At 39.1% G+C, this 26,371-nt stretch overlaps 1 protein-coding gene across 1 annotated transcript in view; it reads left to right on the plus strand.

The window, feature by feature from the left end:
* The window catches only part of CEP112 (centrosomal protein 112), a 172,969-nt gene that overhangs the window by 112,871 nt on the left and 33,727 nt on the right, over positions 1-26,371 (plus strand). Inside the window, exons 21-22 of the mRNA XM_086473829.1 lie at positions 14,747-14,809; positions 18,615-18,764. Coding sequence (XP_086329955.1) covers positions 14,747-14,809; positions 18,615-18,764 — 213 coding nt within the window. The remainder of the gene's footprint in view (positions 1-14,746; positions 14,810-18,614; positions 18,765-26,371) is intronic.

Raw genomic sequence — 26,371 nt, forward strand, 5'->3', positions numbered from 1 at the left:
AAAGAAGTGTCTCTGTTGGAAAGTCTTTCACAGACATGTGAAAACACCTTGTGTTACCTTCAAGTCTTCTTTTACCATTCTGCTTCGTTTCTGTCTTTTAAATGTAGACCTGTGGAAATTGGCCACAAAGTCCAAAAGTCAGAGTGGCTTAAAGGGCAAACTCCATTTGAAGCTCGAAAGTTACAGTTTCAGCTAACTTAGTTCACGTCTTGATCCTATTAAAGTCCACAGAACTGCGATGAAGGAGATTTTGTCCAAAAGGGGGGATAGAGCATCTTAATTGCAGCATGAGTCTTGAAACTTGTTTTTACGTCTTATTTTTTTAGCAAAACTTGTCACCTCGAAATTCAGGACAATAGGGGAGAAAAATTTGTCCTCTAAATTTACTTATTTTCTGCCAATTCTGCAAAGATTGCTTAAAAATCCAAGTAGAAGCTGAATTTCACTGTTTGGGCTTGGAACATCTGACTGTCCAGATTTTCTGAAGGTCTGTCCATTCCCAAGTGAAGGATCTCATTCCTCTGTGGTCTGTTTTGTGAGTAATGCTGATTTTTGTGTGGACTGCTTTGTGTAATTGTGGACTGTTGTACACGTGAACATGATGAAACGCAAAAGAAATGGCCAACACTTAAGTGAAAACAAAAATTGAAGTAAAAACGGGTAGAAGGAGATACAGGATTCATATGATGTTGCCCTCCCCATAGCCCTGCTGCAGTGAGGGTGGGAAGGAGGAGAGTGGAGGGCAGAGAGGAACAGTTTTCATTGCAAGAGCACTGGACATTTAAATATTTGTTGGTATTTGTAGACAACTTTTCAATATTTAGGGACACATAACTTAATTTACTGAGGTCTTTAATCTTCTGTTGCTTAAACATCTCAACTTTAAAGACAGCATATTGTTTATTGTAATACTTCAGTTGATTCGTTTTGTTAGTAATTACAGCATATAATGCCAGAAAATTGCTCAATAAATGTACTGTGGTAATGTTTCTGAACCTGTGATTCTAAAAGCAAATACCTTTTGACAGTTATTGCATCTCCCAATCAGGAATGATAAGTGGGAAAATATTTCACAGGTTGTGTAACCTGCACTGTAGGAAAAACAAACATGGCATCTGTTGTTGTGGAAATAATAATAGAGGGAAAAGTCCATAGTTTTCCAGTGACCTTCCCTGTTAACAGGTGGTATTTTCAATTAAACACCACTTTCTTACGAAGTGAGCTACAGCTGACCTAAATGGGCACATTATGAGTAGTGTTGAACCTGTCCCGTCCAAGTTGGGCATCTCTGAGCCTTCTCCGTGCCCAGCGCTGTCCCCTGAGCTGCGGGAGCGCTGGGGAAGGCGATGAGGGCTCCGCCTGAACTGCAGTCAGAGGACTTCTGTGAGCAAGGTCCTTAGCAGCAGCCTGGAATGCAGGAACAGAGCTGAGGTGGTGCAGAGGTGGCTGTTCTTGCTGGGGCAGTGCAGCTGTTCGTATCCAGCCTTGCGTTTTGCTAGATCAGCTGCCACAGCCTGATCACACATAATCACCTTATTGCTCACCTTTTAAGATGTAACACGGGGGTTATATTAGAGCTCAAAACCACCCTGTTAGATAAGGATAACAAATTTTAATGTCCTTAAGGCCAGATAAGCCATGCTGGACATCAATCGGGCAAACATTCAAGATGTTAGCATGGAGAATTTGAAACAGTACTTACCATGTTCTTAGGAGTTTGGTACTTTCATAATATCTGTTATCAGTCTCTAACATAAAAATGAGAGTATCTCCAAATTATTTCTTGTCTATTAGTTAAGGAACCATAAATATCGTTTCAGAAGAACACTTGTATTCAATCATAATGATTTTGATTTGCTTTTAAAGTATAGATTTAAGTCGCTTGCATTCCGTTATAGCAAGTGATTATAACATTTTCTGTTATGATGGTAATTTTTTTAATTTGAATTCATACCTCATTATGATGAAATGAAACATAAACTGTTTAAGAAATAAACATATTAGAGAATAAACAGTACTGTAGTTAGGCTGAACTAATGGCTAATTTGAGCAGGAAGGCAGGTATGTTATAGGTTGCATCAGCAGCGCTTAGGGCATGAACACTAGTCAGCCAGGTGTAACGGACTGTACAAAGCTTATGAGCATTTTCAGGTTTGCCAGAAATTACTAAAAGCAAGACACAAACTGCATTTCTAAGTGCGTGCAGATGCGAAGCTCGGCTGACACAACTGTTTGTAACGTCCATCTGTGGTATTTTCTTGGCAAAGAAAATGAGCATTCAGAAAGCATGACCCGAGCAGATCAGTAGACATGCTAATGACGCTCGAAGGAAGCAACCTGGGAACACTGAAAATCTCATAAAAAAGCTCTCTTTGAGCAGTGCACATGGGTAAATTGGAGCTGGGGAAAAAGGTGGGGGGTTTTTTCCTCTTTAAATAGTTTTCGGCATTTAGCTTTTTATTGACTTCTTTTCTATGTTTAAATAGATTCTTTGACTCATCCTGTTAAAGCTTTATTCAGGTTCCAGGAACATGTAATTCTTTTTCAGTGCTGCTTTTCTTGTGGAGAAGTAATTTACATTTTTGCGTATTGACTGTACTGAACGCACATGATATTTGATTACAGGATGAAGCTGTAGTCAAAAAAAAAGAAAAAAGTCAAACACTGTAGTTTCTGGACAGCAATAACTCTTCTGATTTCAGCACAGTTGTGAAATAGTTCGCTCTGGAGAGGAGGGACTCCAAGATGGCATGCAACCTGACCAGAGCCATGCAAATCATGCTTGTAGACTTTAATGATGTACCAGTTAGTTGTACTCTGAGATTTCTGTTGTTTTAAATAAAATTTGACATTTACAATGTTTTCTAGTCTATACCTATTACAGTCACTCCACCTGTGTCTGGTGGGAAGTCCACATAAAACTGAAATGCCTGGGGAATTCCAAGTTAAAGTCACTGTGTAAGTGACCACTTCCCTAATTAAGAATGACTGTTCTAGAGAATAGTTGTCTTGTAATGTTACGGTTTTGTGAAAGGGCCTTTTTTCAAAAATCTGCAGGCAGTGTCCTATAATTGGATGCTTATTTTTTCAGCAACTTCTGCTTACATACAAATACATACATGCAAATACAGTACTGATAACATGCCCTACGGAGTGTTTCAGTCCTCCTGAAGCATCAAGCTTTGTGATACTGGATTAATTAACTAGGAAGTACAGCCCTAGGGGGCAGTCCAGTTGGACATACTCATTGGGCCTATTTTCATACTGTGTATGTGGGAGTATCTTTAACACAGTGTCTGTTCTGGCACTGTGGTTGGTACTCGTACGGATGGTGTCGTACTGTTGAGCACTGGCAAAGAAATAAAGATGAAGGGAAAGAATATGATGCCTTCAGAGGTTAAAGAGGTACTCTATTAAAAGTATTGAGTTTCCCATAAGCAGTTAGGTTACTTCTGCTCACATAGAATGAACACTGTAGGCTTTCTGTTGCCTGACACTGTTGAATATTGCCTCTCTAGCTCTTGTTCTTTTCTGCCAACTTGACATTGCATTAAGTACCAAAAATGGTTCCATCTTTTTATCTAAGACCTTCTGGGAACTGGACCATCTCTGCAGCAATTCTGTAGGTTCCCGCTTAGACTCCTTAGTATAATGGAGTCTTTGATCTGAGTGACACCTTTCACTTCATTAACTTGAACACTAATAGCCATAGTATAGACAGCTTCGGTTATGTGAGCATCCAGATGAACTGTGATCACACTCGTTGCAGCGATACCCTGGTTATTTACATGGGGTCAAATAGGTCAACCATAAAACGTGGACATGTGTTCTTCCTGAGAATAATGATATCATTAAATTGGTGTCTAATTATAATGTAAATGTTTATTTTTCTCCTCTCTGAATGCATTCAGGATCTCTACCCGTTGTCGTATGTGTGCCATTTTTTTAGACTTAGCATTTTTAAATGTTTGTTTGAATGTATTACACAGGTTCTTTTGCTTAGGCCTTAGCTATGAATAATCTAAAGAGCCTCTAATTCTTACCAAGAAGAGTTGGATATTCCCCGAGTCTCTTAATTTTTTTTAATTATAATCCAAGAACTATTGTCTATGATATTATATTTCTGTTCCAGAGTAGTAATATTTTTGTTGGTTTTGTGTTGTAGTGTCTGTGTACATTTGGTTTTTGAATATTTCTGACAGTGTTAGTGATTCACCAACTAATATTACTAAAAATGACCACAGTACTTTGGCTTTGTTGGAGAAACTCTGCCAAAAGTCTAGAAGATCCAGAAAAAAGAAATGTATTTTTAAAAGAGAAAAGATTTGGATAGCAAAGTTACTGTATGTTAGCACAAGAAGTGCGGATTATTTAATCTTTCTTTGTAGTACCTTTACAGGAAATTTTGCAATAAAGTTTTGCTCACAGATGAGGGGAGAAAACCAGTTTCCTCTCTAGTGTGTACCTTTTGCCCTGCTCCTTCTTGTTACACCAAAGAATAAGAAAAATGATAGTGGATGGTCACAGGAATTGCATCATCCCTTAGGGGAGCCATTTGGAAGAGTCTTCAGTCAACAAGGCCAAACATGAAGAAAAATATGGTAGAATAATCTCAGGGATATTTCACTTAAATGAGACTAAACAGAATTTCTGGCACTCTCCCGACTGGAGATATTTCAAAGCAATAGTCTCAGTTGTTCACAGAGAGTTACTCTGCTCCTACCTCCTTTAAAAACAAAACAAAACAGAAAAAAAAAAAAAAAAACAAAAAAAACAGAAAACAACAGGTAAGATTTCTGCCCATCAGTTGTATTTATGAATCTGGTTCCAGAGGTAACCAAGAACAGTTGGTATAAGTGTCACTGTGGAAAGAAATAACACACACATGAGCATTAGGGTTACTTTTTAACATCTTCATTAATGTTTGGAGGGGAGATAAAGCACCACGTTATTTGCATTCACAAATAACACCGTAGGGTTAAAAATTAAAATGACTGATGCAATACTGCTAAGAAATGAGAACCAGACAAGAAGCAGCATAATTGAGCCACATGATAAGTTATGACAAAATACAGAATTAAGAAGATAGCTTTCAACAAGGCAAGGACTGATAAAATTAGAGCTCTGTCATGTGACCTGTCTTTCAGCACACTTTACTCACTCCCTGTCATATCAGTTATAGTTGGTTAGTTGTTTGAGAAGTTTGTTTGGGTTTTTGGGGGGTTTGGTTTTTTTAACCAACTGGTACTAATCTAAGATATCTATCGAAGAAGTATTCTCAAGTGGGTTTTTTGGTCTTCTCTGTCTCCTGTTTCTTTTTCACATCTGTGTCCAAACACCACTTCTAGTTCGGCCGCACCAGGGCACTCTCTGCTTTTTCTCAATTCTTTAACTTCCAGGTTGCAGCCTTTGGTGCATATTCATAGGATCAAGACTCACAAAATCATGAAGATGGTGGATAAGGTGAATGCTAAAGTGTTATTTACTGCCCAAGAACTTGGGCATTGTTGGAGTAAACTATTAAAAGGTTGATTTAAAACTGGTGAATGAAGGGACTTCTCTAAACAGCAGATAGGGAGCTGCTTGAATGGCTTTCCATGAGGTCGTGGAGGCAGATATTTATCGGGAGGTTCAAAAAAGGATTAGAGAGTTTTATGAGCAGCATGTTCATAACCAGTCGCTAATGGGAATAAGCAGGGATTTAACTTTGAACTTCCCCGATACGGCAGCTGTGGGTGCTGGGGGAGCACGAGGGGCCGATTTATGTAGTCTCTGCAAGCAGCTTCTGGAGAGCGCAGCAGGCTTGGAGGAGGACATACCTGATGTCTGTAGTACAACTGACGTTTGAATCTTAACTTTCCCTTTTTTTTTTTGAAGTGCAGGAGGCTTTTCCAGTGGCAGAATGACTGTTGTAATTGTTTTTTCAATAGTTTCCTGAGCCTTTCTTCACTGTCCAAACAAACTGTAACACACCGACTTTATCTTGTAATACACAAATGCTTATTATTTTAACTTTATTAAATTTTTTTTTAAAAGCCCAATTGAATTATTACCTCATTCTCTCCTTATTTTCTCAAGACTGTGTCTTGGAGAAGGCTGATTGCATGTAGGTACAGTTTTCTCTAATTTACCAGTTTTACTTATCTTTACATCCCAGGGTACATTATAACATTAGGAAAAACATTGGCTGTTTTCCAGTACAGTAGCTGATTGTAATGTGAGATGGCGGGGGTGTTTTGTTTTTTTTTAACAACTCGGCCAATTCATTCTTAGATTCTTTCAGAATTCTGGAATGAATACCATCTGGTCTGGGTGCCTAGCCAGGGGACAGATCTTACAGCCCATGCCCTGATCCTGGCTCCCGGTACCTGTAGCGATCGCTGCTGATTTCACTGGGGCCCCTTCATGGTTTTGTTTATGCAAACAACTGCTGTTTGTTACCTGGAGTTAGTAAGTCCTAAGTGGAAATTTCTCCAGCATCCCATGCCATGACTTCCATGTTTTTACTTTTCTTGAAAGTTTCTGGGGTAACGCATCCCTTGCACAAAGACTTTCTCAAGTCCCCCAAACCCACGAGTCGGCACAAGCCAAAGCAAAACCTGCCCCGTGGGACGTGTCCGTCGCATCCCTGCTTAGGTCAGTGTTTGGATATCTAAATTTTTTACTGTAGCTTTATTTAGGAAAAAATGCTCAGTTATCAAGACCAAAATAACATAAAACATCTTTATTGCGTATTTAAATTCTGGCACAATTTGAAGACATTGTTTACACTTATTCGCTCTTTCTTCATGTCTTTACAATAGAGAAAAGCTGCAGGTGGCTTTTTTTTTTTCTCCTTCTTTTTTGGAGGAGAAGGAGTGTTTGGGAAATAGGGAAGGGGTAAAGTGATGTTATTAGTCCTTCAGAGTCTTTAATGTGAAGAAACAAAAGTGTTCCAAAACGACTTGCTTACAGCTGCAGAACGTGTCATGGAGTAAAACCCACCTTCATTAAATGGGTGAAAAAGAATTCTAATTGTTTTGAAGTTCTTATGATCAGTCTGCATATGCTTCATTGTAATGTGATACTAAAGTGCCTCAATTATGATTTGTATATTTTGGTGCCAGAAGGGTTTTTTTCTTATGCTAAGTTATTAAGTTCTGTCAGCTGCTGGGCTGTCATATAGAGATACAGTAAATCACATTATATTTTGTCATGGATTACACAGAGCAATAAATTTGGGAACAGAGATCAAAGTAGTTTCACAATCACATCTGAGTGTAGGAGGGGTGTTTAACTTGTAGAAAATCTGATTTAGGTGAAACTGTTGCAGTCCTTGTGTGAATTTGAAATGAATTTGAGTGTTTGCTTGAAAATGAATAAGGTACAAATCCCCAAAATAGTTCTCCTGTATTTAGTTGAGGAGTTAATCCTGACCTACAGCTGCAGGATGGATGGAGAACAGATAAATAATGAAACATTGGGAGAGTTAAAAGTCTCGCAATGTCTTATTTGTGTTTTTAATTGCTTTCATGATTGAGCAATAGATTTCATTCTTTTTTTAATTGGGGCTTTGCTGGACTTGCGCATAGTTACTCATTGGTACAGTAATGCTTTCTGGCTCCGTGAAGTTGTCGTTCTTTCTGGGAAGCTTTGTTGTATTTAAAACTACAAAAAGTAAACCAGTATAATCTTGCTAAGGAACACTGATTGCTTCAGATCATGAATTTGTAGGGGATTTTGTTGTATTTTCGGTGTTCGTCTTTCCAACTGCAGAAGCTTAACTTTTGTTGGGCTCTCATCCAATGATGTAGCTCAGTAATACCAAGTTAACTTAGTAATGCTGAGTTAACTTAGGGATACCGAGTCTGTCCTTTTGTTTCCAGTTTTCCTTCTATTTAATAAGAAAGATTCGTCTCAAAATGCTACATATGTAGAACTTTTTTCTAGTCATTATCTTCTTAACGCATGCTTGTTATTGCCACAGAATTCAACTTGAAACAGCAATTGAGAGTCTACAAAATAAAAATCACATTCTTATTCCTTTATAGTCCTCTCAGGAGCCTTGTAGTCTCTCCATGGCAAAAATAAAGGCACATAAACTTAGCCGATATATAATGATGAAGTGCATGGGTCTCAGAAATCTCTGTTTTTTTGAAAGAATCGTGTATTGTAAAGCTTGTATTAAGTAGTCTTTGACTGAGTCAAGTCATGGATCAGTGTCACATCTTGGTACTATTGCCTTCTATTTGTGGAGGAAACTTTAGCTTTGACTTCCATCTTCAAAGATGTTTAGCAGCCTGTCCCTTTGTGATTTTACTGGGTGTCAGCTGTTTGGGTACCAAAAACATCTGGGCCTGAGTGATAGAAGCTATTCTGTAAACTTCTTTATGTTAGAGTGGGAGAGAGAGACAGAGTGCACATGAGCAAGTGAGGTGCCTGTGTTGCAGAGGTGCCCAGTTTTTCCGATGAATAAAGGCAGCTTGTAAAAGCTCAAATAATTCCTGTTGGGCGCATGTTTTATTTGTTGCGGCTCTCAAAAAGAAAATGCCACCAGTTTTGATATAATGTCTTAAAACCAGTTTAAATAACCATCTTGATTTAGTTGAACAGAACAGAAGAAAACCAGGAAATAGTAAAAAAACGTAACCCAGGAATGTATTTGTGCTGTACCAGATTTAGGCATGTAGCTGCAGGAAAACTAGCCTTCAGTCCCCTAATGTGGAGTGTTGCAGGCACAACATCTTCACTAGGTTTACCCAGTTCATCTTATTTGAACTGTGCCGTACTGTAAAAGCCACCTGCCTCCAAACTGTTTTGGCAAAAATGTCACAGTACATCTTCAGATTAAACGATAATTCACTGTCTGTCCTTTAAATGCCTGATGCATGCATGGTGCTGTCTTGTGTAAAGTACTGTTAAGGTGTTGAACAATGTTGAACCTAGACTATTCATCTCGTTTTAAAACTTTTACTGTATGCAAGGCTTGTATTTTATGCAATCATGCATAAAATCACTGCAACAATCATGCAGTTGATTTTAAATAAGGTGCCTGGCTCACTGCACTGTTGCATAGAAATCAGTATTAGTGATGCTGGGAAGTAAATGCCCGGTAAATCCATTTAGATGGAGCTAGTAGTTGCACACTAGTGTAAGGATGGTGTAACTTTGGCATCAGACACCATGCAGTTGGGAATCTCATAGAAGAATTTTTGGAAGAATTAACATGTCTGTATTTTTCTCTATATAATTCCAGAATGATTAGAAATGCACTGTTGGTTTAAATGAAAAGACTGGAAATCCGAGTTTTCCTAAGGCACAAAGTGCACAAGCAGTTTTTCTGTAGGCCCCCATTGAGCACAGAATTGGAATATACTGCAGAAAGGCAATTCTCTGTACAGGTAGTGTCAAATTCATTTCTATTTGTTCTTGGTTTTTTCCCAATGAAAAGTGCTTAGCACATGAATGAGAGGGGGTTTTCTCCTAAAGATGTATATTTAAAGGAAAAAAAAGACAAGACAGAAAAAGATTTATAGACCTACAAAAGTGGAGTGTAAAATAGAATATTAATAGGATTTGGGGTATGACAGATTGGGATTTCTGTCATTCATTTTCAAATGCCTAGAAGTCATTTGGTGCTTGACTAATTATTCTGTTAACATCATTTTGGATATTGAACTATTTTTGATGGTCTTTTGGGTGGCTCAAATTACATATTTGAACTGGTATGCTGTTTTCACTGTTACACAGAGATTCAGATTCCCATTTGGTGTCTGATTGGTGGGGAGAGCAGTAGAAAGAACAGGAGTATAGGCGTAGGAAGTCACCCGCTGTCGGTATTAGAGGCACATAAGGAAAATAAATGTTTCAGGCTTTAAGGGTGAAAATGAAATTTTTCTGTACAATCAGATGAACTTAAAAGGCGATCTGCTAATCTCTGAAGTTTAAACAGATATTGTACAGCGTGTTTTAACATACTTAATAACAAAAATTGCTACAGTTAGCCCTTCTGAAGGTCAGTTTCTTTTGACTTCTGTCAAATTACACAATCTTGAATTTTGGTACAAAGCATAATGCTGTCAAACTTAAATAGAAATATTCCAGAATGTGGAGTGGTGTGTTGTTTTTAAGGTAAATGGGCCCCATTTACATTAGTTCTTTGATGTTAAATTCTTTGCTGCACATCAGAGAACAGTTGCTTCTTCCCTGCAGCAAGTTTTCTTTCTTCTCCTTCCCCCACCCTTTGATTTTTTTTCCTTCTTTTTTTTTTTTTCTTAGTTTGCTTACACTTTTATCTAACTAATTATGGAGGATCAGCTTATGTATGGCCATCAGTTAGTTAGTTGCAGGCTTTTTGAAAAATGATTGTTTCATAGCTAGTACCGGATTTCTTAAATCTGCTTCTCTATTAGTGAATGTGGGTGTGTACGTATCACCCCCTGGTTCATGAGAGTTATGTTTGTGCAGGTTTTGTTGTTTGTCCATGTTTTGGGAATGTTGAAATCAAATTGAAATGCTGCTGAATCAGTCACAAAACAGTAAATCATATATAGATGAACAGGATTTCACTACACATCCTTAACTCCTACAGATCTATGCACGTTTGGGTTGCTGGAGTTAGTTTTCCTGTTAGTTTTGTAGCATGATTCAAGTCTTAACATTCCGTCTGAAAATCACCATTCCAAAGCTGGAAGATATGCATGGATTTGTACTATTCCAAAACATTCTTAACAGCTGCGTTTTTGATGAACATTCAAAATGTCCTGCTGGAGGATGAAGTTGTCCGTGTGCCTGCCAGCCCCACAGTGCAGCTACAGCTACTGTCGACACGGGAGGTGGCCGTACCGGTGAGCAGCCCCCAGGGCTGTTTAGGGCATGTGTTCCATCGAGTGGAACTAGAACTAAAAGTCCCCATCTTGCATCTTAAAAATAACATGTAAAACTTCATAATTAGGGTAGGACTTGGTATGCTTTGGCGGTGTGGTCCCATTGCAGATCCTTTGCTCTTTTGTTCCTACTGGTGCTGTTCTGTTTCATGAAAGGAGAAAAAATGAAAATCGGGCTGTGTTAGAATAGCATCCGTTACTTCAGATAGCACATCTGTAGTGCTAATACCGTTTTTACATGAAATGTTTTGTTGAAGTCGGTGCAGTTTTGCTCAGCAACCACAATATGATGCTTTAAGGCTTGTTATAGAATTATAGTTGGTTTTTAAAACCAATTAACTGTAACAAGGACATAATCTTTTTAATGCAGAAGTCTTCGCTCTGTAATATAAAATAACTGCATGTAAAATTGTCATAATCAGATAATTTTAGCTAAAATATGTATTAACTGTGTGAAACTAAACATAAGTTAATTTTTGAATCAGTGGAATTTCTCTATGGCTTATCCAATTTAAACCTTTTTATTATAAGAATGCATATTACAATTGATATTTCTGACAAGTTTTGCCCAAGCGTGAATTTCAACAGCTACCTCTCGCACACAGAAAACTAGTTTAAGACCATTAACTATATTTGCAGCGCTGCCCCTTGAAATAAAAAAGAGTTAGACTTTAATGAATACTGGCTGACCCTCCAAATGTTCGCCTTCCAGGTCGATTCTTATTCATTATGTTTCTGAAATAGCATGTAACCTGAAAGTGAGGGAATGCCCTTAAAATAATGCAGAAGCAGCTTATGCTTCATACAATACATGAGCCGAGCAGCCTGGTACAAAAGGAGCAGCCCAGGAAATGCTGCTTGTGTGCACCATGCCATTTGTAACCTTCTTGTTTGTCAAGATAAATGGAATATAAATCTTCTGCGATGTTCAGTGTACACAGCTATGCATATTTGCTTTGCTGTAAGTCATTCCTTAAAAAAAAAAAAGTAGTAAAAAGGCACTTTTTTGTGCGTAGCAGTGCTGTATGTACCCCAGGGGAGTCGGTTTATGCCTCCGTAGGCTGCAAAGCAACAGCCTATAGTCAAGAGGTATTAAACTAGTTTAGTTGCAGGTTTTAGAAAGGGAAAACTGCAGAAAAAATTCTGCAGTAAAAGATGACAATGGAAGAGTGTTCCTGTGCATCATCACAAATTCAGTCTTTCCAGGTGACCAGTGTGCTGCAACTTGTAGAAACTGCCTTCTGCAGAGCTTCACTGGCGCTACCTGTGCCGTTTGTGATGATGCAAGACCTGCACCGTGTTACAGATCGAGAGTGAAAAGCTGAAGTCAGCAAGTGTCCGTAGTTTTTAGTGCCACAGGGTCGAGATAGCCAGTTTTCGACAGCTAGAGCCAGTCTAAATGTGTTTTTCCTTTCTCCAGTGGAAGTTGTGGTAGCCTAGTACTTCTGAAAATCAGACCCCTCAAGTAAGGGTGTTTGGGACTGCAAGTAAATGCAAGAATTTGGGGTTTGTTGATGACTGGGAGACAACTTATGAATGTTTTGCTAATTGGAATTTGTTAAAGCCGCTATAAAATAAAACATTGTAATTGCCTTTAAATAAACTGGCAGGATATACTTTCTTTGCCTTCAGTTAGACATAAAACACTGAAATTCAGCGTATCTTTCTTTTGGATCACCTCTGCCATGTCTATCGGAGGTCATCCTGGTTCTGCTCAGTGTGAACAAACAAGTTCTAATTTGTTTATGGAAGTTATGAGTGGTTTTTTTATTATGTATTGGGATTTCGTCTATGGGTTCAGGAGGTTATAAAGCTGCTTCTGTGAAAGATGGAGACTTTTACCCCAGGCAAGTTGAGTGAGAGCAGCTGTAACATGATCTTCTTTGCAGTGCTTTGCTGACTAGTATCTCTCCCTTTCTGGGAGTAACAGTAATTTATGCTATTAGTGTAATTTATTTTCTACTTTTCTCCCTGAAGATAAACTGGCAGTTTCAGTCACTTTGTGCTATGCAGTGGTGGCAAAATGTAATCTGAAACTAGATGACAATACAGTGGAAAGCGTGTTAACATGGATCACCCTGGGTACAAAGAGGAAAGTAGCATGCATAGAGCTGGCTGGCATAACTGCTTCTGTGTTCCTGCTCGCTCACTCTTTATGCAGCCCCACAATGTGCCCTGACGATGTCTGTGGCGCACTTTGCGCGATAAATGCAGCAGTAGTGGAATTTAATTTGTCTGGCTCTCCAGAATTCTTGTGTATGCTGTTTTATATGAATATGTAGTGCCGTTATCTCTATAACAAAAAACTACCAAAACATGTGTTCTCAACAATTATGCACAAATTTTATAATTGCTTTTGATAACTTTTTTAGTAGATTTCTTAGTACCAACAGATGAAATATAGACCTCCATATGTTTCATAATCTAGCAATTTGAAGGGATTCAAGATCTTAAACTGCAATATCATGTAAACTTTAAGATTATTTTTAACTTGCTGTAATATACTTATATATACTTATATTAAGCTGCAGCATACGTAACTGCCTGGATTGTTGGGTGATTCGAGCCCTATCATGCTTGGTGGCAATTCATGAACACTCTCAGCAACTTTAAGCTCCTAGACTTATAGTCCAGTAAAATCAATAAGACTATTTGCCTGACTGAAATCCCTGAAGTTTGCTGAAATGGAGTTTCAGTCTTGCAACTGGATCTGAGCAGGGTTGAGAGGCTTCAGGGGTCCCTTGTGGCTTCTGTGGTCCCCCAAAACACACGCTGGCACGCAGGCAGCTGCAGGAGCGTGTGTTTGTGTGCTGGATGCTCTGCCGTAAAACTAAGGACGACAGATCAAAGATGTGAACATGAGGTCAGATAGGTTTTGAAAACTTAATCAGCTTAAATTTGCTTCAGAACTCAGCTTCATAATATTCTGTCCCCCTAAGAAAATATTTTCCTTAGACACCTGTCCTCAAATTTTAGAGCCAAGAACACAAGAGCACTTAGCAGTTCATCTGAGGACAGCGTTTTGAGGCTGGTCTGTCAATATAGTACCATGGCGCTTTGCAAGAAAAATACAGATCAGAATTGTGTCCTGAAATTAAAGTGAGTTTATTTTTTAGTTGTTGTTATTATCAAATTATTTCTGAAGTTAAATTATTTGAGGATAAAACCTTAGGAGCTATTTTCCCCAAGAATTATAGAAATCTTTGCTTATTGGATTCCAATATGACCAAGCAGCCTTGTTTTCGGTTTGTTTTATTCTTTATGTTCGAGTTGTGGGAAAAAATAAATGCTAGAGGAAAGGAAGAGCTGTCTGTCCAAAAGCTCCTGGTTGGTTCAGCTGCACGTTGGGTCAATTTTCAGTGTAACCACCGTCTTTAAATGGGGGGGACGTGCAGTGGGACAAAAGGCAGTTGCAGACACCAAGCTGAGGCATGAAGTTGTCCACGTTGTGCCCTGGCAGCCTGTGCCTGAGACTTTCTCCTTGCCTTTTCCCTCCATTCAGAAACAAGTCACCCTGATAAACTCGGCGGGGGGGGGGTGTTGCCTCCTTCCCCTGCCGCACACACACGCTCACTTCTTTTTTTTTTTTTTTTTTTTTTTTAATTTTTTTTTTTAATCTGCAGAAGTCTTTATGTTTTTCTAATAATTGGCAGCAGTGGTACAATTTCTCCCCTCTTTTAAGTGATGAATAGTTGGCCCCAGATCAAAGGCAAGCCCTTGCGGTTTTTTTGGCTGCCACAAAAGGGCGTTGGAGCTGGCGCGGGTCCCAGCCGCTCAGCGATAGGCATGCGGACGAGGTGCCAAGTGGAGGGGTCGGTGGCAAAGTGTCTGTACACGTTCTTCGTCTGAGCTAATCTGGTTGCCTTTTGTGTGTGTTTCAGGCAAACAGCCGGCTGAAGCAGGCTGAGAAGGAGTACAGTCAGAAGCTGGCTAAATCCTCGCAGGTAGGTAGCAAGACAGCAGGAACCTCACGTGAATCCGTTTGATTTGGAAACTTGATGAAAAGTGTAATTACTTCTGCTCTGAAGTGTGAGTCTTGACGATCAAGAGGAGCCGTAACTGTTTTCCCAACCCAAACATCCAACGTCTGTCTTGCAGATTTTAACCTTTCAAAAAACACAGAGCATTAAGCTGACTAGGAGAAATGGGTGGGGCTTTTTGAGTTCTAAATTTCATCTTTTCCATCTACTTTTTCATCTCCTGAGGACCCAAGAGGACTGAGTCCTCCCTCAGTCGGTGGGAGGGGAAGGCGAGGTGCCCCGTCAACCGGCACGTCTCGTAGAATCAGCAGCAGCTGCACAACCAGGACTTGCGTTTCGTGGCACGAGGTGGTGTTTGCCCGCACAGTGATGGCGGGACAGCAGGCCCACCTGTGCCACCCTGGTGTTCGTCGTTGCTCCTAGACAGTTCCACGTTTCTGCCCAAAATAACACTTTGAAGAAGTCAGTGTCCTGAAAGCAAACCGGTTTTGACTTGAGCTTTTGCTCTTCAGAGTAGTCTTTTGAATGTGGAAGATGAAAATGTGTGTTGAATTTATAGATATGCTTAAAATTATAAGACAGGATGATTTTTAAATATTTCAGTGTTCAGTTGGATTGACAGGTCGTACTGAAGTGTGAAACATGATGGAGATGCAACCAGAAGTTAAGCTTTTAATAATAAGAAAATTGCCACGGGGATTTATGTGGAGGTGTTGTTCTTCTCTTTCCTCCCAACCATGGCAGAATGCCTGCCTTTTACTTGGAAATGCATTTTCAACAATAGTAGTAATAGTGTAATAATACTCTTTTAAAGTCAATAAAAACATTGAAGAATGGTTTAGAAGCCTCCAGGCTAGGCAGAGATGATCAGTGAGACAATGACCAGAAGTTGCAAACACTTTCAAATGTTTTAAAGCTCCTGATTTCAGCTTTTCAGCTACTTTTGAGTCTCACTGTAAAACTTGTCCAAAATTTTGGCTCTAGTTATTTCAGTGAAATTACGTTGGACTCTCACATTTTTTCACACCACATTTTTTGAGACTGCATTTATCAGAATCATCGTTAATTACATTTTTACATTGTGTTCAAAACATCAAAAGCCTGATACGTATTTTCTGCACATACGGAGAGGTTATGAGGTGTCACCCTTGGAGATACACAAAACCTGACTGGACGTGATCCTGAGCAACCAGCTCTGGGTGACGCCGCTTTGAGCTGGTCCCTTCCACCCTCACCAATTCCACGATTCAGTGATAAATCAGAGAACGCTTTCCTAACTGCCTTTGTAGTGATTTGTTGAGAGCCTTATTTAGAAAGAAAGAAACAAACACCCCATTTTTTTATCTTGCCTTCTGAACCTGAAAAGCAGAAAATTGATAAAGCTTAAAAAGTGACATTTAATGCGTGCCAGACTTTAAGGAAGAGGTCCCTTCATTGCTGACTCTGTTTTACCTTTTGTCACTGTCATTTTTATGCTATTGTCATGCCTAGCGAGTGCAATCAGAAGTCAGCCTCTCCATGCCAGACGTAATTGACTGTCAGAACGAAAATGAGTCTTGGTCCATTCGTTAAAAACTGATAGAATAATTTAAGCATTTCTGAACTTTTAGACAAGGAGTGAGGGAAATTGCTTTAATTGTTACAGTGGGAACACCTAGGTGGTGTAGTGCAAGGTAATAGCTATTTAACCTACATGTCATCATAAATTCTGCCAGACTGAAATTTATTGGCCTGCAGAATAGTTTCAAAATGTTTCCCTTTTTTTTTTCTTTTTTTTTTTTTTTTTTTTGAGCTAGGCATTGCTGTAGCTAATAGAGTGTTCTCTTTACTGGGGAGAGATAGATCCGGTGACCAGAACTGGCATTGCTCTGCGCTTTCTGTGGCAGACACAACACACACATCATATAGCAGGGCTATTTGGCACAATAAGGAGTTTCACCCTGATGTCTGAATTTCTTTACTTTTGTGGGTTTGAATCAAATCCCTAAAGTTACTTGAACATTTTTTTGTAGCTCAGTATTAATAATAGGTCAATTGCAACTTTTCTTGTGGTCATGTTGCTGACAACATCTGTCTAATCTTACTCTCTGTGGCCTCTTGGAACATTCGCTTTTAACACCCACACAGAGAAGATATTTCAAGAAATTTCCTCTGAAGTTTATACAAAGTAAACAGATTATTTTTTTTCTTTCTGAAAAGTACTGCACAAAGCAGATCTTTCTCCATCAATTCGTGCTGAAATTTCCTTGCATGCCTTTCAGACCTCCTATGTTAGTCCAGGATCTTAACCCACTAGAAGCTTTAAATTTCACTTTTCTGTTATATTAAAGGGTTTCTTATTTTGTTTTCTTTTTTAAAAGTGACACAATGGTACATACACAAAGTGGTGTAGGTTTGCATGGCTTCAGGCTGTTATTTTAATAATTTATATGACCCATTGCTTTCTCCTGCTTTCTCACTGCACGTGACACACCTAGCAAAGCCAAATTTGTGCAAGTTGTGTGTCGTGTAAATGATGACCTAAATTGCAAAACCAGTGATACTGCTTAATTCTGCCTAGAGTTACACCCAGATCATCTCTAAACTTTGGCCCATTGATCTCATTAAGAGCAAATAGCCTTCCTTTTGATTAGTGTATTATCTTTTTAAATATGTATTTGGTTTTAGAAAAGAAGTACAGAAATGTCCGTGTAGGTTTTACTCATAATCTTTGTGGGATTTTCAGGTAGTAAAACAGATAAATAAATTTCCAGTAGAGTTTTAATCAGCTCTTTTTCCCTTCCCCAGTGATTTTAGTACTTTCATTTGTAAAGTATAAGAGTAGAATAAAAGAATTTTTTATTATGTTAGTCCTCTCCTATTCGTAGTTCTAAAAAACCTCCATTTTTTCCTAAGTAACTGTGGCCTTAGATTAGTTAAATGTTTCCGTAGTGATCACGAGGCCTCGCAAACACACAAGTCTGAGCACTCTGGTAGTCTCTCTCTGAACTGCCTGTGTGCTGAAGTGCTTTTAGAATTAGACTATGTTATGCTGCTACAGCAGCTTGACCTTAAGCTTGACTATATACAATGAAGTCAGTGATCTCCCATATGTTAAAGTGCTTTGCTGGGTGATGACTTCCATGTCAGCAAAAAATTCTGTAAATACGCCTGAAGGATCAGGTTTAGTTACAACTTTCCACAGTGATAAAAAAGGTGAAACAAGTACGTTTTGACAAATCATGAGCCAGTCATGTAAGAGGTCTAGTTTAGGGGTCCTGGATGTTGAGTCAGGTCCCCGCTGTGTTGCTAAGCAGAATATGCTCCTTTCAGCAGCTCAGAAATTTCTCTATCAAGTTTAAATTTCAGTCCAGCATGTAAATTTAAGTGGTTTTCTTCTCTGCAGTATCAGGCTATAAAGTATCCAAGAAAACGACCATCGCCATCACTATGTCAATTAGCAGTACTGGGTTCAGTGCAGTGGGGGACTGGAAACACACTCCATTCTGAAGATCACAGATGTGCTTTGTTCTCATGAGTAAATATTTTGGAATGCCATAGTGGAAAACCCTTCCAAATATTTTGTGTTCAGCAATTCTTGTCATTTGCAGCCTTACTATATTTCTTTTCTCTGCATGGAATTTCATGCTTGCTAGTGTGCGAGATGTTAATTTTAAATATTTCGCTTGCGCAGCGGAGTTTACCAATGCCATACTTGTACCGGGCGTAAAAACGTGCAAACTACATGCCTTTTGCTGACGAGAGGTTGAGCATGCCGTTTTCTTTTTAGATCATAGCCGAACTTAAGACAACCGTTTCCTCTCTGACGGAGGAGAACAGCCGGCAGCAGCTTGTGGCAGAGCAGCGGCTCCAGGAAGTTGTACAAAAGTTTGAAGATAAGAAGCAGCAGCTGATTACGGATAATGACAGAGCAATCAAGGTAATCTGGGGGTTTTAGTCACTGATGCTACTGGCTGTTTGAGTGTAATTAAAAGTTCTGCAGTGGGCAGATGACTGCAGGTATCGTTCCTGTTCACACAGCGCTCACTAATTCCATTCACTGGACCTTGACTTTGATGTAGCTGATGACTCAGGCTCTCTTTCCTCTACCTGATCATACGCCTGCATAAAACGTTTGGGTTTGGCGAGTCTAATCCATCCACTTCAGTCAAATACTTGAAACTTTCTGGTTCTCTTTCTTTTAATATTGACTCATATTTTAACCTATTTTCAGCACTTTTACACAGAGCTTTTGGTACTTGAAAAAAAAGAAAAAAGTGGAAAAAAGAAAGGAGATCTGAGTTGCACCACCTGAGAGCCAGCAGTATGGCGTGGGCTTTAGCTTGGTGATCTCACCTTTCATATTTAAGGCTGCAGTGAAGGAAAGTGTGTTCTTAAGTTCCACTGAAAACCAAGTCTCTGCTAAATACGAATGGAATAAAGTATTTGTTATTTGCATCTTTTTTTTTCATTAAACTTCTACATATTTTGCATCAGGGTTGCATCCTCTGGTCTTTTTCAAAGAAGCTTTAGAAGACTACAGGTTCTGAATATTCAGACTCTGTTCCTTGCTGCTTTGACACCCTAGTCCAAAGAGGCTGTGGAGAATCTCACCTGCAGAAGCAAGCAAAATTAATTTTTAAATGTTTTTCCTTCCAGAGTAGTGAAGAGCAATCGAAGGTTTTTGAAACTACGTAATCTTCTGGGGTTGACAATGAAAACACTTCATTAGAAGCTGTATAGAAGGAGGAAATTCAGGCTTTTTCCTCTTTGTAAAGACATTTACTAGTACCAAACAAAGATTTATGTTGTTAAATCTAGAAACTCATGAACAAATGAACTCCTATAGTATTTCTAACTTGTGCTGAAAAGAAACCATGGGAGTTTTTACATGTCGGAACTACCTGATGTTCAATTATGGTTCAGTTAATGTTGTCCTCTATGTTTGAATGATTTGTGTAATGAAATTAGGTTAACATTACTATCTCATTATCTGCAGAGTGTTCTTTATCCTTTCATAAATAGTTTATTTTTTTTCTTAAGGGAAATGTCTGCCTTTATTTGTGTGTGTTGTAGAACAGAATTTTCTTTCTGATCGTTCTTTAGTCTCTTCTGTCAAAGGTATAACCATGAAAATGTTGGCTATAATCTGTTATCCACATTGAATCACCAGAGGCAGTTTTTATTATCACTAGGCTCTGCAAGTAGAGCATAATTAAATCACATTATTTTGGGGTATAGATGGATTTTTCCCACTTAGGAAACGGTACTGTTTGTAGTTCTCTACTTTTCCGGTGGCCACCTAGATATACAGAAACCCTGTGGCAGTGGACTAGTCTTCTGTATGGTCAGAAATATGCTGTAATTCAGGTTATCCTACATGATACCTTCTTGAGTTATATATATGAAAAACATGTTTTAGACCATTTACCAGATTTTTTTCTTAGCACCTGCTGCTACTGTTGAATTTATGGATTCACTTAAACTAAGTTACATTAAGTGGAAATAATTCAGCTGTTGATGACAACAGTTTTTGAACACTGATTATAGGTTGCATGAAATCCTTCTCAGTGTAAATCTGTGTTCAGCTATTATAGACTTAATTTTGATGCTATTACCTCACAATGAAGGAATTACATAAAAACCACAGGCAAATTCTGCACAGGCTTTCTGAGCAGTGTCGCAGAGAGTTTTTAGCACTGGTGCTGTGAGTATGTTTTGTAAGATTTGGTCAACTTGGGTAAGAAATTGCAGGAGCTGTTATGCTTGAAGATCTTGAACTTTGTTTAGCATCATTAATATTGTACTTTTAAAAAAATCTTCTTTGAAAACCACTGATTTAATGGAAATTTACTGAAAGCCAGATACCAAAACAGAAAATTCTTAGGAAGGTAAACTGCTGTGTATACTTCTGGAAACAGAGAGAGGTGTTCTGATCACTTCAGTATTTTTAAGAGCCATACATACTTCTAGATGACCATATGTAGAAATACTTTGCTTTTTATTAGCCTGGGGCAAAAAAAAAATTGTTTCAGTGGAAGTGGAATCCTAGATGTCCTGGAGATGGGGAACAACATCTAGCCTAGGGCAAGCTGAAGACCTTGAGGGATGATTAAAGAAACATTGTAAAACCAAAGCAGTTCTTAATATAGCATAAGCCTTTGAGAAGACTTAATATAGTATAAGCTATTAAAAAGACTGTCGTTAAAAATGGACATTTGCTAAATATAACATTGATTTAAACTAACATTGAGGAACAGATTGCAATTTCCTTTATATGGTATTGGGTGACTTCCTGTAAGACCTTCCAATTATTATTTCCTTTCAAATGGAGAAATACATTTTTACAGAAACCAACTGGCTCTCAGAGAAGTGTTGGATTTAGTCAGTAAAGTGATATCCAGATGTGGATGCCATAATACATGATTTTGATGTTAATTCAAATTCCTGACTTTGTTAGTTTAAGATTTCTAAGTTGTTGTTATTTCACATCTGTATCTATCTCCTTAATTTTGATTTTTTTTTTAAATAGTATCTTAAACATTAGTGAAAAAGAACAAAGGAAACTTTTAAGAACATTTTGCTGCTTTTGACAACCCAAAACCCCAATCTGAGCAACGCTTTTTGGCTTCAATGGCCTCAGTTGAGTCAGTTTGAGACAAATGCTTAAAGTACTTGGCATTCTGTGTTACACCCCGATTTTTCTGGCCTGTGGGCCAGTCAGACTTTGTGCTGTCAGAGTCATCAAATCAGGATAAAATTGTGGCTCGTCACATTCCTTTCTTGTGGCTAATAAGGCAACCAGTTTGGATGCCATCACGTTGCACTGTCTGATAGCGAAGACCCAAGAGGCAGTGTTCTGACAAGGCGTTGAACAACTGAGTGATTCCGGTCGCTGCCTTTTCGCTGCTGTTGGGTTTCAGCCTGTTGGGATTACGACAGTGTTGGCACGGGGAGCGATCCCAAAAGCACAGCTCACCCACCGTTCAGTGCTGCCTGGATATCTTTGCTTTGAACTTACCAAGTCTTGCATTCTTTGGAGCAGAGTACAAGGACACTGCAATTGGCCTGGCATGGGGCAAATCCAGCAAAGCTCACCTGGTCCCTGTGCCATGCCTCTCCTGTGATGTGCTTACACTTCAAAGATCCGGAACCGTTGGTTTAGACCGTAGGATTAGTTGAGAGTACAATTATATTAATGCCCTGCAGATGCTTGGCAAAGCTGCTTTAATTGCCATGTCTGTCAAGCCATTTGTGATGCTTTAGACTGGGATTTCAGAAGGCACCCTCCAGTAAGGGTTTGGGTGCTGAACTCCTGAAAATGTCTATGCAGGAGCTATGTTGGTCATTGAAGTGTAGTGTAAACTTATTAAGGCTAAATTAAAACTAGCTTTCTTGCATCCTGATAGCAATCTAGCCACAACAACCCCGAGCTCAATACAGTCAAATGGTCAGAGCATTTACCTGACTGGGACTGAAAGTGCAAAACAGTTCCTGGGATTGAAACTGCAAAACATGTTCAGAGCATTTGAATGTAGAAGTTGATGGCCAAGTGGAGACTCCACATCAAAAAGTAGATTCTGGAAAGAAATGGATGATGGAAAGCACGCACTGACAAACCCACAAAAGAAGAGGGAGAAAATGATGGTTTTTTGCCAGAGGAACCACATTTGTTGTTTGGCTCATATACAAATTCTAGGATTCTGTTATATCCCCTGAATTAACACCAAAATTTCATTAGCAAAACATGGTTTGAAGATGACATATTTCAACACTTTGTGTGTCGGCCAGCTTATGACCAGATTAATTCTGTTAATAAATAAGACTTAAAAGATTTCTAGGAAAGAATGTCATATAATAATGTTCCCCTTCATGTGAAAAATTTTGAAACAGTTGCTTTTCTTTGTTACGGTTAAAAATGTTGAGAGTGGAAAAAAATCAAAAGTGTATTTTATAGCCTTAGCAAAACAAAGAAGGAAACTTCTGGTTTTAAATTGTCAGGGCCTATGTGGATGTTGAGTATTCTCAACATCATTATATATTTGTTAGATACTGTCTTGGAGCACGAAGATAACTTCCTCTGCAGAGACTGGACTGAGGGTTTTATCGGCACCGTGAGATTTTGCAATGCAACCATGAACAGAATGCTGTGCTGTGGTGATGCTTGAGTCGGCCCTTGCGTGTGGGGTACTCCGTTTCCTTTTATTCTGGAGCACTGCTTGCACAGGGGGGTTTTACGTTGACACCGCTCTATTTTGGCATGTCATGGCAGCAAAGGGCCCCCTGGAGAGAGCACGTGGTCTCTTGGTCTCCCGCCCAGCCCACCTCTCCGCCGTGCCTGGGTCCTGCCGCGCCAGGGCGGCCGGTCTGGCCCCATCTCCTGCTTGTTGGATTTGCGTCATCCCCCCTCCCCTTCGGTTTGGTTCCCACTGAAAGTAAAACAAATTATTTTAAACCTTGGGATGTTTTAAAGCATTCAGAACATTTCTTTAAGGGCACCTGATATCTTTGTTTCCAGAAAGTAGTTGTCAAAATATACTGGTGGTATTTACAAATGTCTCTAAAATGCAGTGTATTGGAAAAACTGTGTTTTTAAAAATGTTGTGAACAAGCTAATTTTGCGTGTAGTTATATTTCATTATCAACCATATTTATTAGCAAATTCCACTTGTAATTACAAATAATATTTTGTATTGAAAGAAAAAGCATGTCAGAGCTATGGGGACATTAACTGAGTGACTGTAATCCTGCAGAACTATTTAGGCTGTTGTCCTCAAAATGCCTTTTGCAATCCCACCGTTGTACTCTGCAGTAGCCAATGTTGGGTTTAGTAAGAAATAAATAATTCTAATTTGTTGGCTTAAAAGTCCCAAGGAAAGCTAACTCTGTGTTTTAGATGTCCTTATTAAGAGAGGAGAGGCATCAGAGAGCATACAACCTAAACTGACCTGATCTAGAGTATGGAGAAGAAGCATTTTTGGTCCTGTCTTACAAATGAGGCGCTGGAGCGTAGAGCCTTGACTTTGTCCCAGGTTTGTGGCAAAGATGGAAATTAACTCCGGACTCCTCGGGCGGTGCATCAGCCCTTCTGCAAGAGCGGTTTCAGGATCCAAACACTAATGAAACCGTATGGTGCTGGCTGGTTGGAGGGATTCTGGAAGTGAGAATGCCCAGTATTAGAGCCACGTAGAATCATAGAGCAGTTTTCGTTGGAAGACACCTTCAAGATCATCGGGTCCAACCTTTGTCCCGCTCTACCAACACCACCAAACCATGTCCCTAGGTACAGCACCTACCCGTCTCTTAAACACCTCCGGGGATGGTGACTCCACCACCTCCCCGGGCAGGCTGTTCCAATGCCTGACAACCCTTTCAGTAAAGAAATTCTTCCTAATATCCAGCCTGAACCTCCCCTGGTGCAGCTTGAGGCCATTTCCCCTTGTTCTATCACTTGTTACTAGGGAGAACAGACCGACCCCTGCCTCGCTACAGCCTCCTTTCAGGTAATTGCAGAGAGCGATAAGGTCTCCCCTCAGCCTTCCCTTCTCTGGGCTAAACAGCCCCAGATCCCTCAGCCGTTCCTCGTGTGAGACATGCTCCAGACCTTTACTAGCTTGGTAGCCCGCCTCTGTACCCTCTCCAGCCTTATCAGACCCTTTTGAGAAAGCTGGACCAGTTCAGTTTGTTACCTTTTTGTTAAGGCCGCTGACAAGTTTCCAAGCCATAGAAAATAAAGGGGGAACAATGTACATATTCAGCATTTTCTTTGTATTTACAGCAGAAGGACTGTAATGACTGGTTGTTCAGAAGGCTGTGACCATGTGTGACTGATAGGGCTGAGGACATTAATTAGGGAAAAAAAACGCTGAAAGCTTAGTGTAAACTAAACATTAAAATCTAAAACTTAGGGTAAAATGAAGACACATTATTTCAAGGAGTTTTTGTTAAGTGAGTCTTGACTTGCTCTTTTCTCCAGCATACATTAATGCAGTGGGATTAGCTGTTGTAGTCTAGACTACTGTTGAATAGCTGTGTAATAAACTTTTGTCAGTAAGACCCACATTATTTATAAGGTTTTTTAAAAGTGTTTTATTGTATTTTATATTTTAACTTGGCTGAAGGTGGGTTGTTTTTTTTTTTTTAGCCAAGTGCCTGTAAAAAGGAGGTCAGCATTTCACTGTTGAAGCTGACACTAACTCATATCTTATAAGACATCTGGTCAGAACATGCATTGCTGTTTGTGATGGTTCAATGGCCGCAGACATGCCAAATTCTGTCAGTCACTGAAGATCTTCAGAGATGTGTATGTCACAAAGTTCTCTAGAGGGATCTCAAATCCATCTAATTGCTTTTGTGGCTCAACATTACCATGATAAAACATTTGGCATGGCGAAATAAAGAGTTTTAAGGGACCATTTGATGTTAAATACATGGAGTCATTTTTCATGGATCTCTATTGCTTTGTCGCTGGCTTTAGTCTTTAATAATAACTCTGCAGTGTCTTTTTATTAGCAGGGAATTACAAGGCACCAACATTTGTACCTTAGCATTGTAAAGCAGGCATTAAAATTTACCAGGCAAATAACATTATCTAGCTTATAATTTCCTATATTCTGTTTGATCAGCAAAGGAAGCTATGTCTTCCAGAAGGATAGGTAAATGAAATCTGCAGGTCTTTTATAGATTTGCTTTCTCTTTTACATGCTGTCCAAACTCTGAGGCACCTGTTTTTCACAGCCTTTGTTTATATGAATATTCGTTGCACACAAATTCTGTCTGTTAGAGAAATGAGGGTTTAGACCCCAAACTTTTCAACTGCTGCTCACACAAGATCTCTCTTCCATTAGATGGTTACCTTTGAAAGGCTGTATTGACACATTCATTATAAATGAAAATAAAAACAGGCTGACTTTTGTGTTAAGGTTAGCTAGTTACTGATCACAACTGAGATTATGGTTTTAAAAAGTCCTCTCTCCTTTTCAAAATCATCTCTCTCGCTCTGTTGCCACAGAAATCATTTCGTTGTCTGAAGCGTAGTACCTTCTCTTCAAAATTACAGGGTTTCAGATGTTTGGCCAATCAGGCAACCCGAGTGGCTGAGCATCTGTAAGTACTTTATAATATCTTTGACATGCTTTGTGAGACAAAGAATTGAGTCATCTTTTTTCCTGCAGCAAGCTTTGCACTCTGGCATTTTTCTTGACTTTTCATGTCTCAACACATTGAAGAACTTACACTGGCCAACAGCAAAATCATACTCACAAGTTTTATAAAAGACTAGAACTAGTGCTTGCCTAGTCTGAACTGCAGTTCAGTTCTATCTGGCAGGTTTGAAGTTTGTATTTTTACTTTTTCCTACATTATTATTGTTGTCCTCGGTGTTTTGCTTTCCCTCCTGAAGGTGCTTTGCTGCATGAAGTTTTTTCTTCTTTTTTAGCCCTAGAAGGGATGCCACCTCACATCTACCAGTCTCCAAATTATGGAATTAAACATTCCATAAATGCATAACAAAATATAAAGTCTTCTATAAGTAAGCTATCCGTTTCT

This window comes from Leptosomus discolor, chromosome 15 (genome assembly GCF_034619465.1).
Source record: "Leptosomus discolor isolate bLepDis1 chromosome 15, bLepDis1.hap2, whole genome shotgun sequence".
NCBI lineage: Eukaryota > Metazoa > Chordata > Aves > Leptosomiformes > Leptosomidae > Leptosomus > Leptosomus discolor.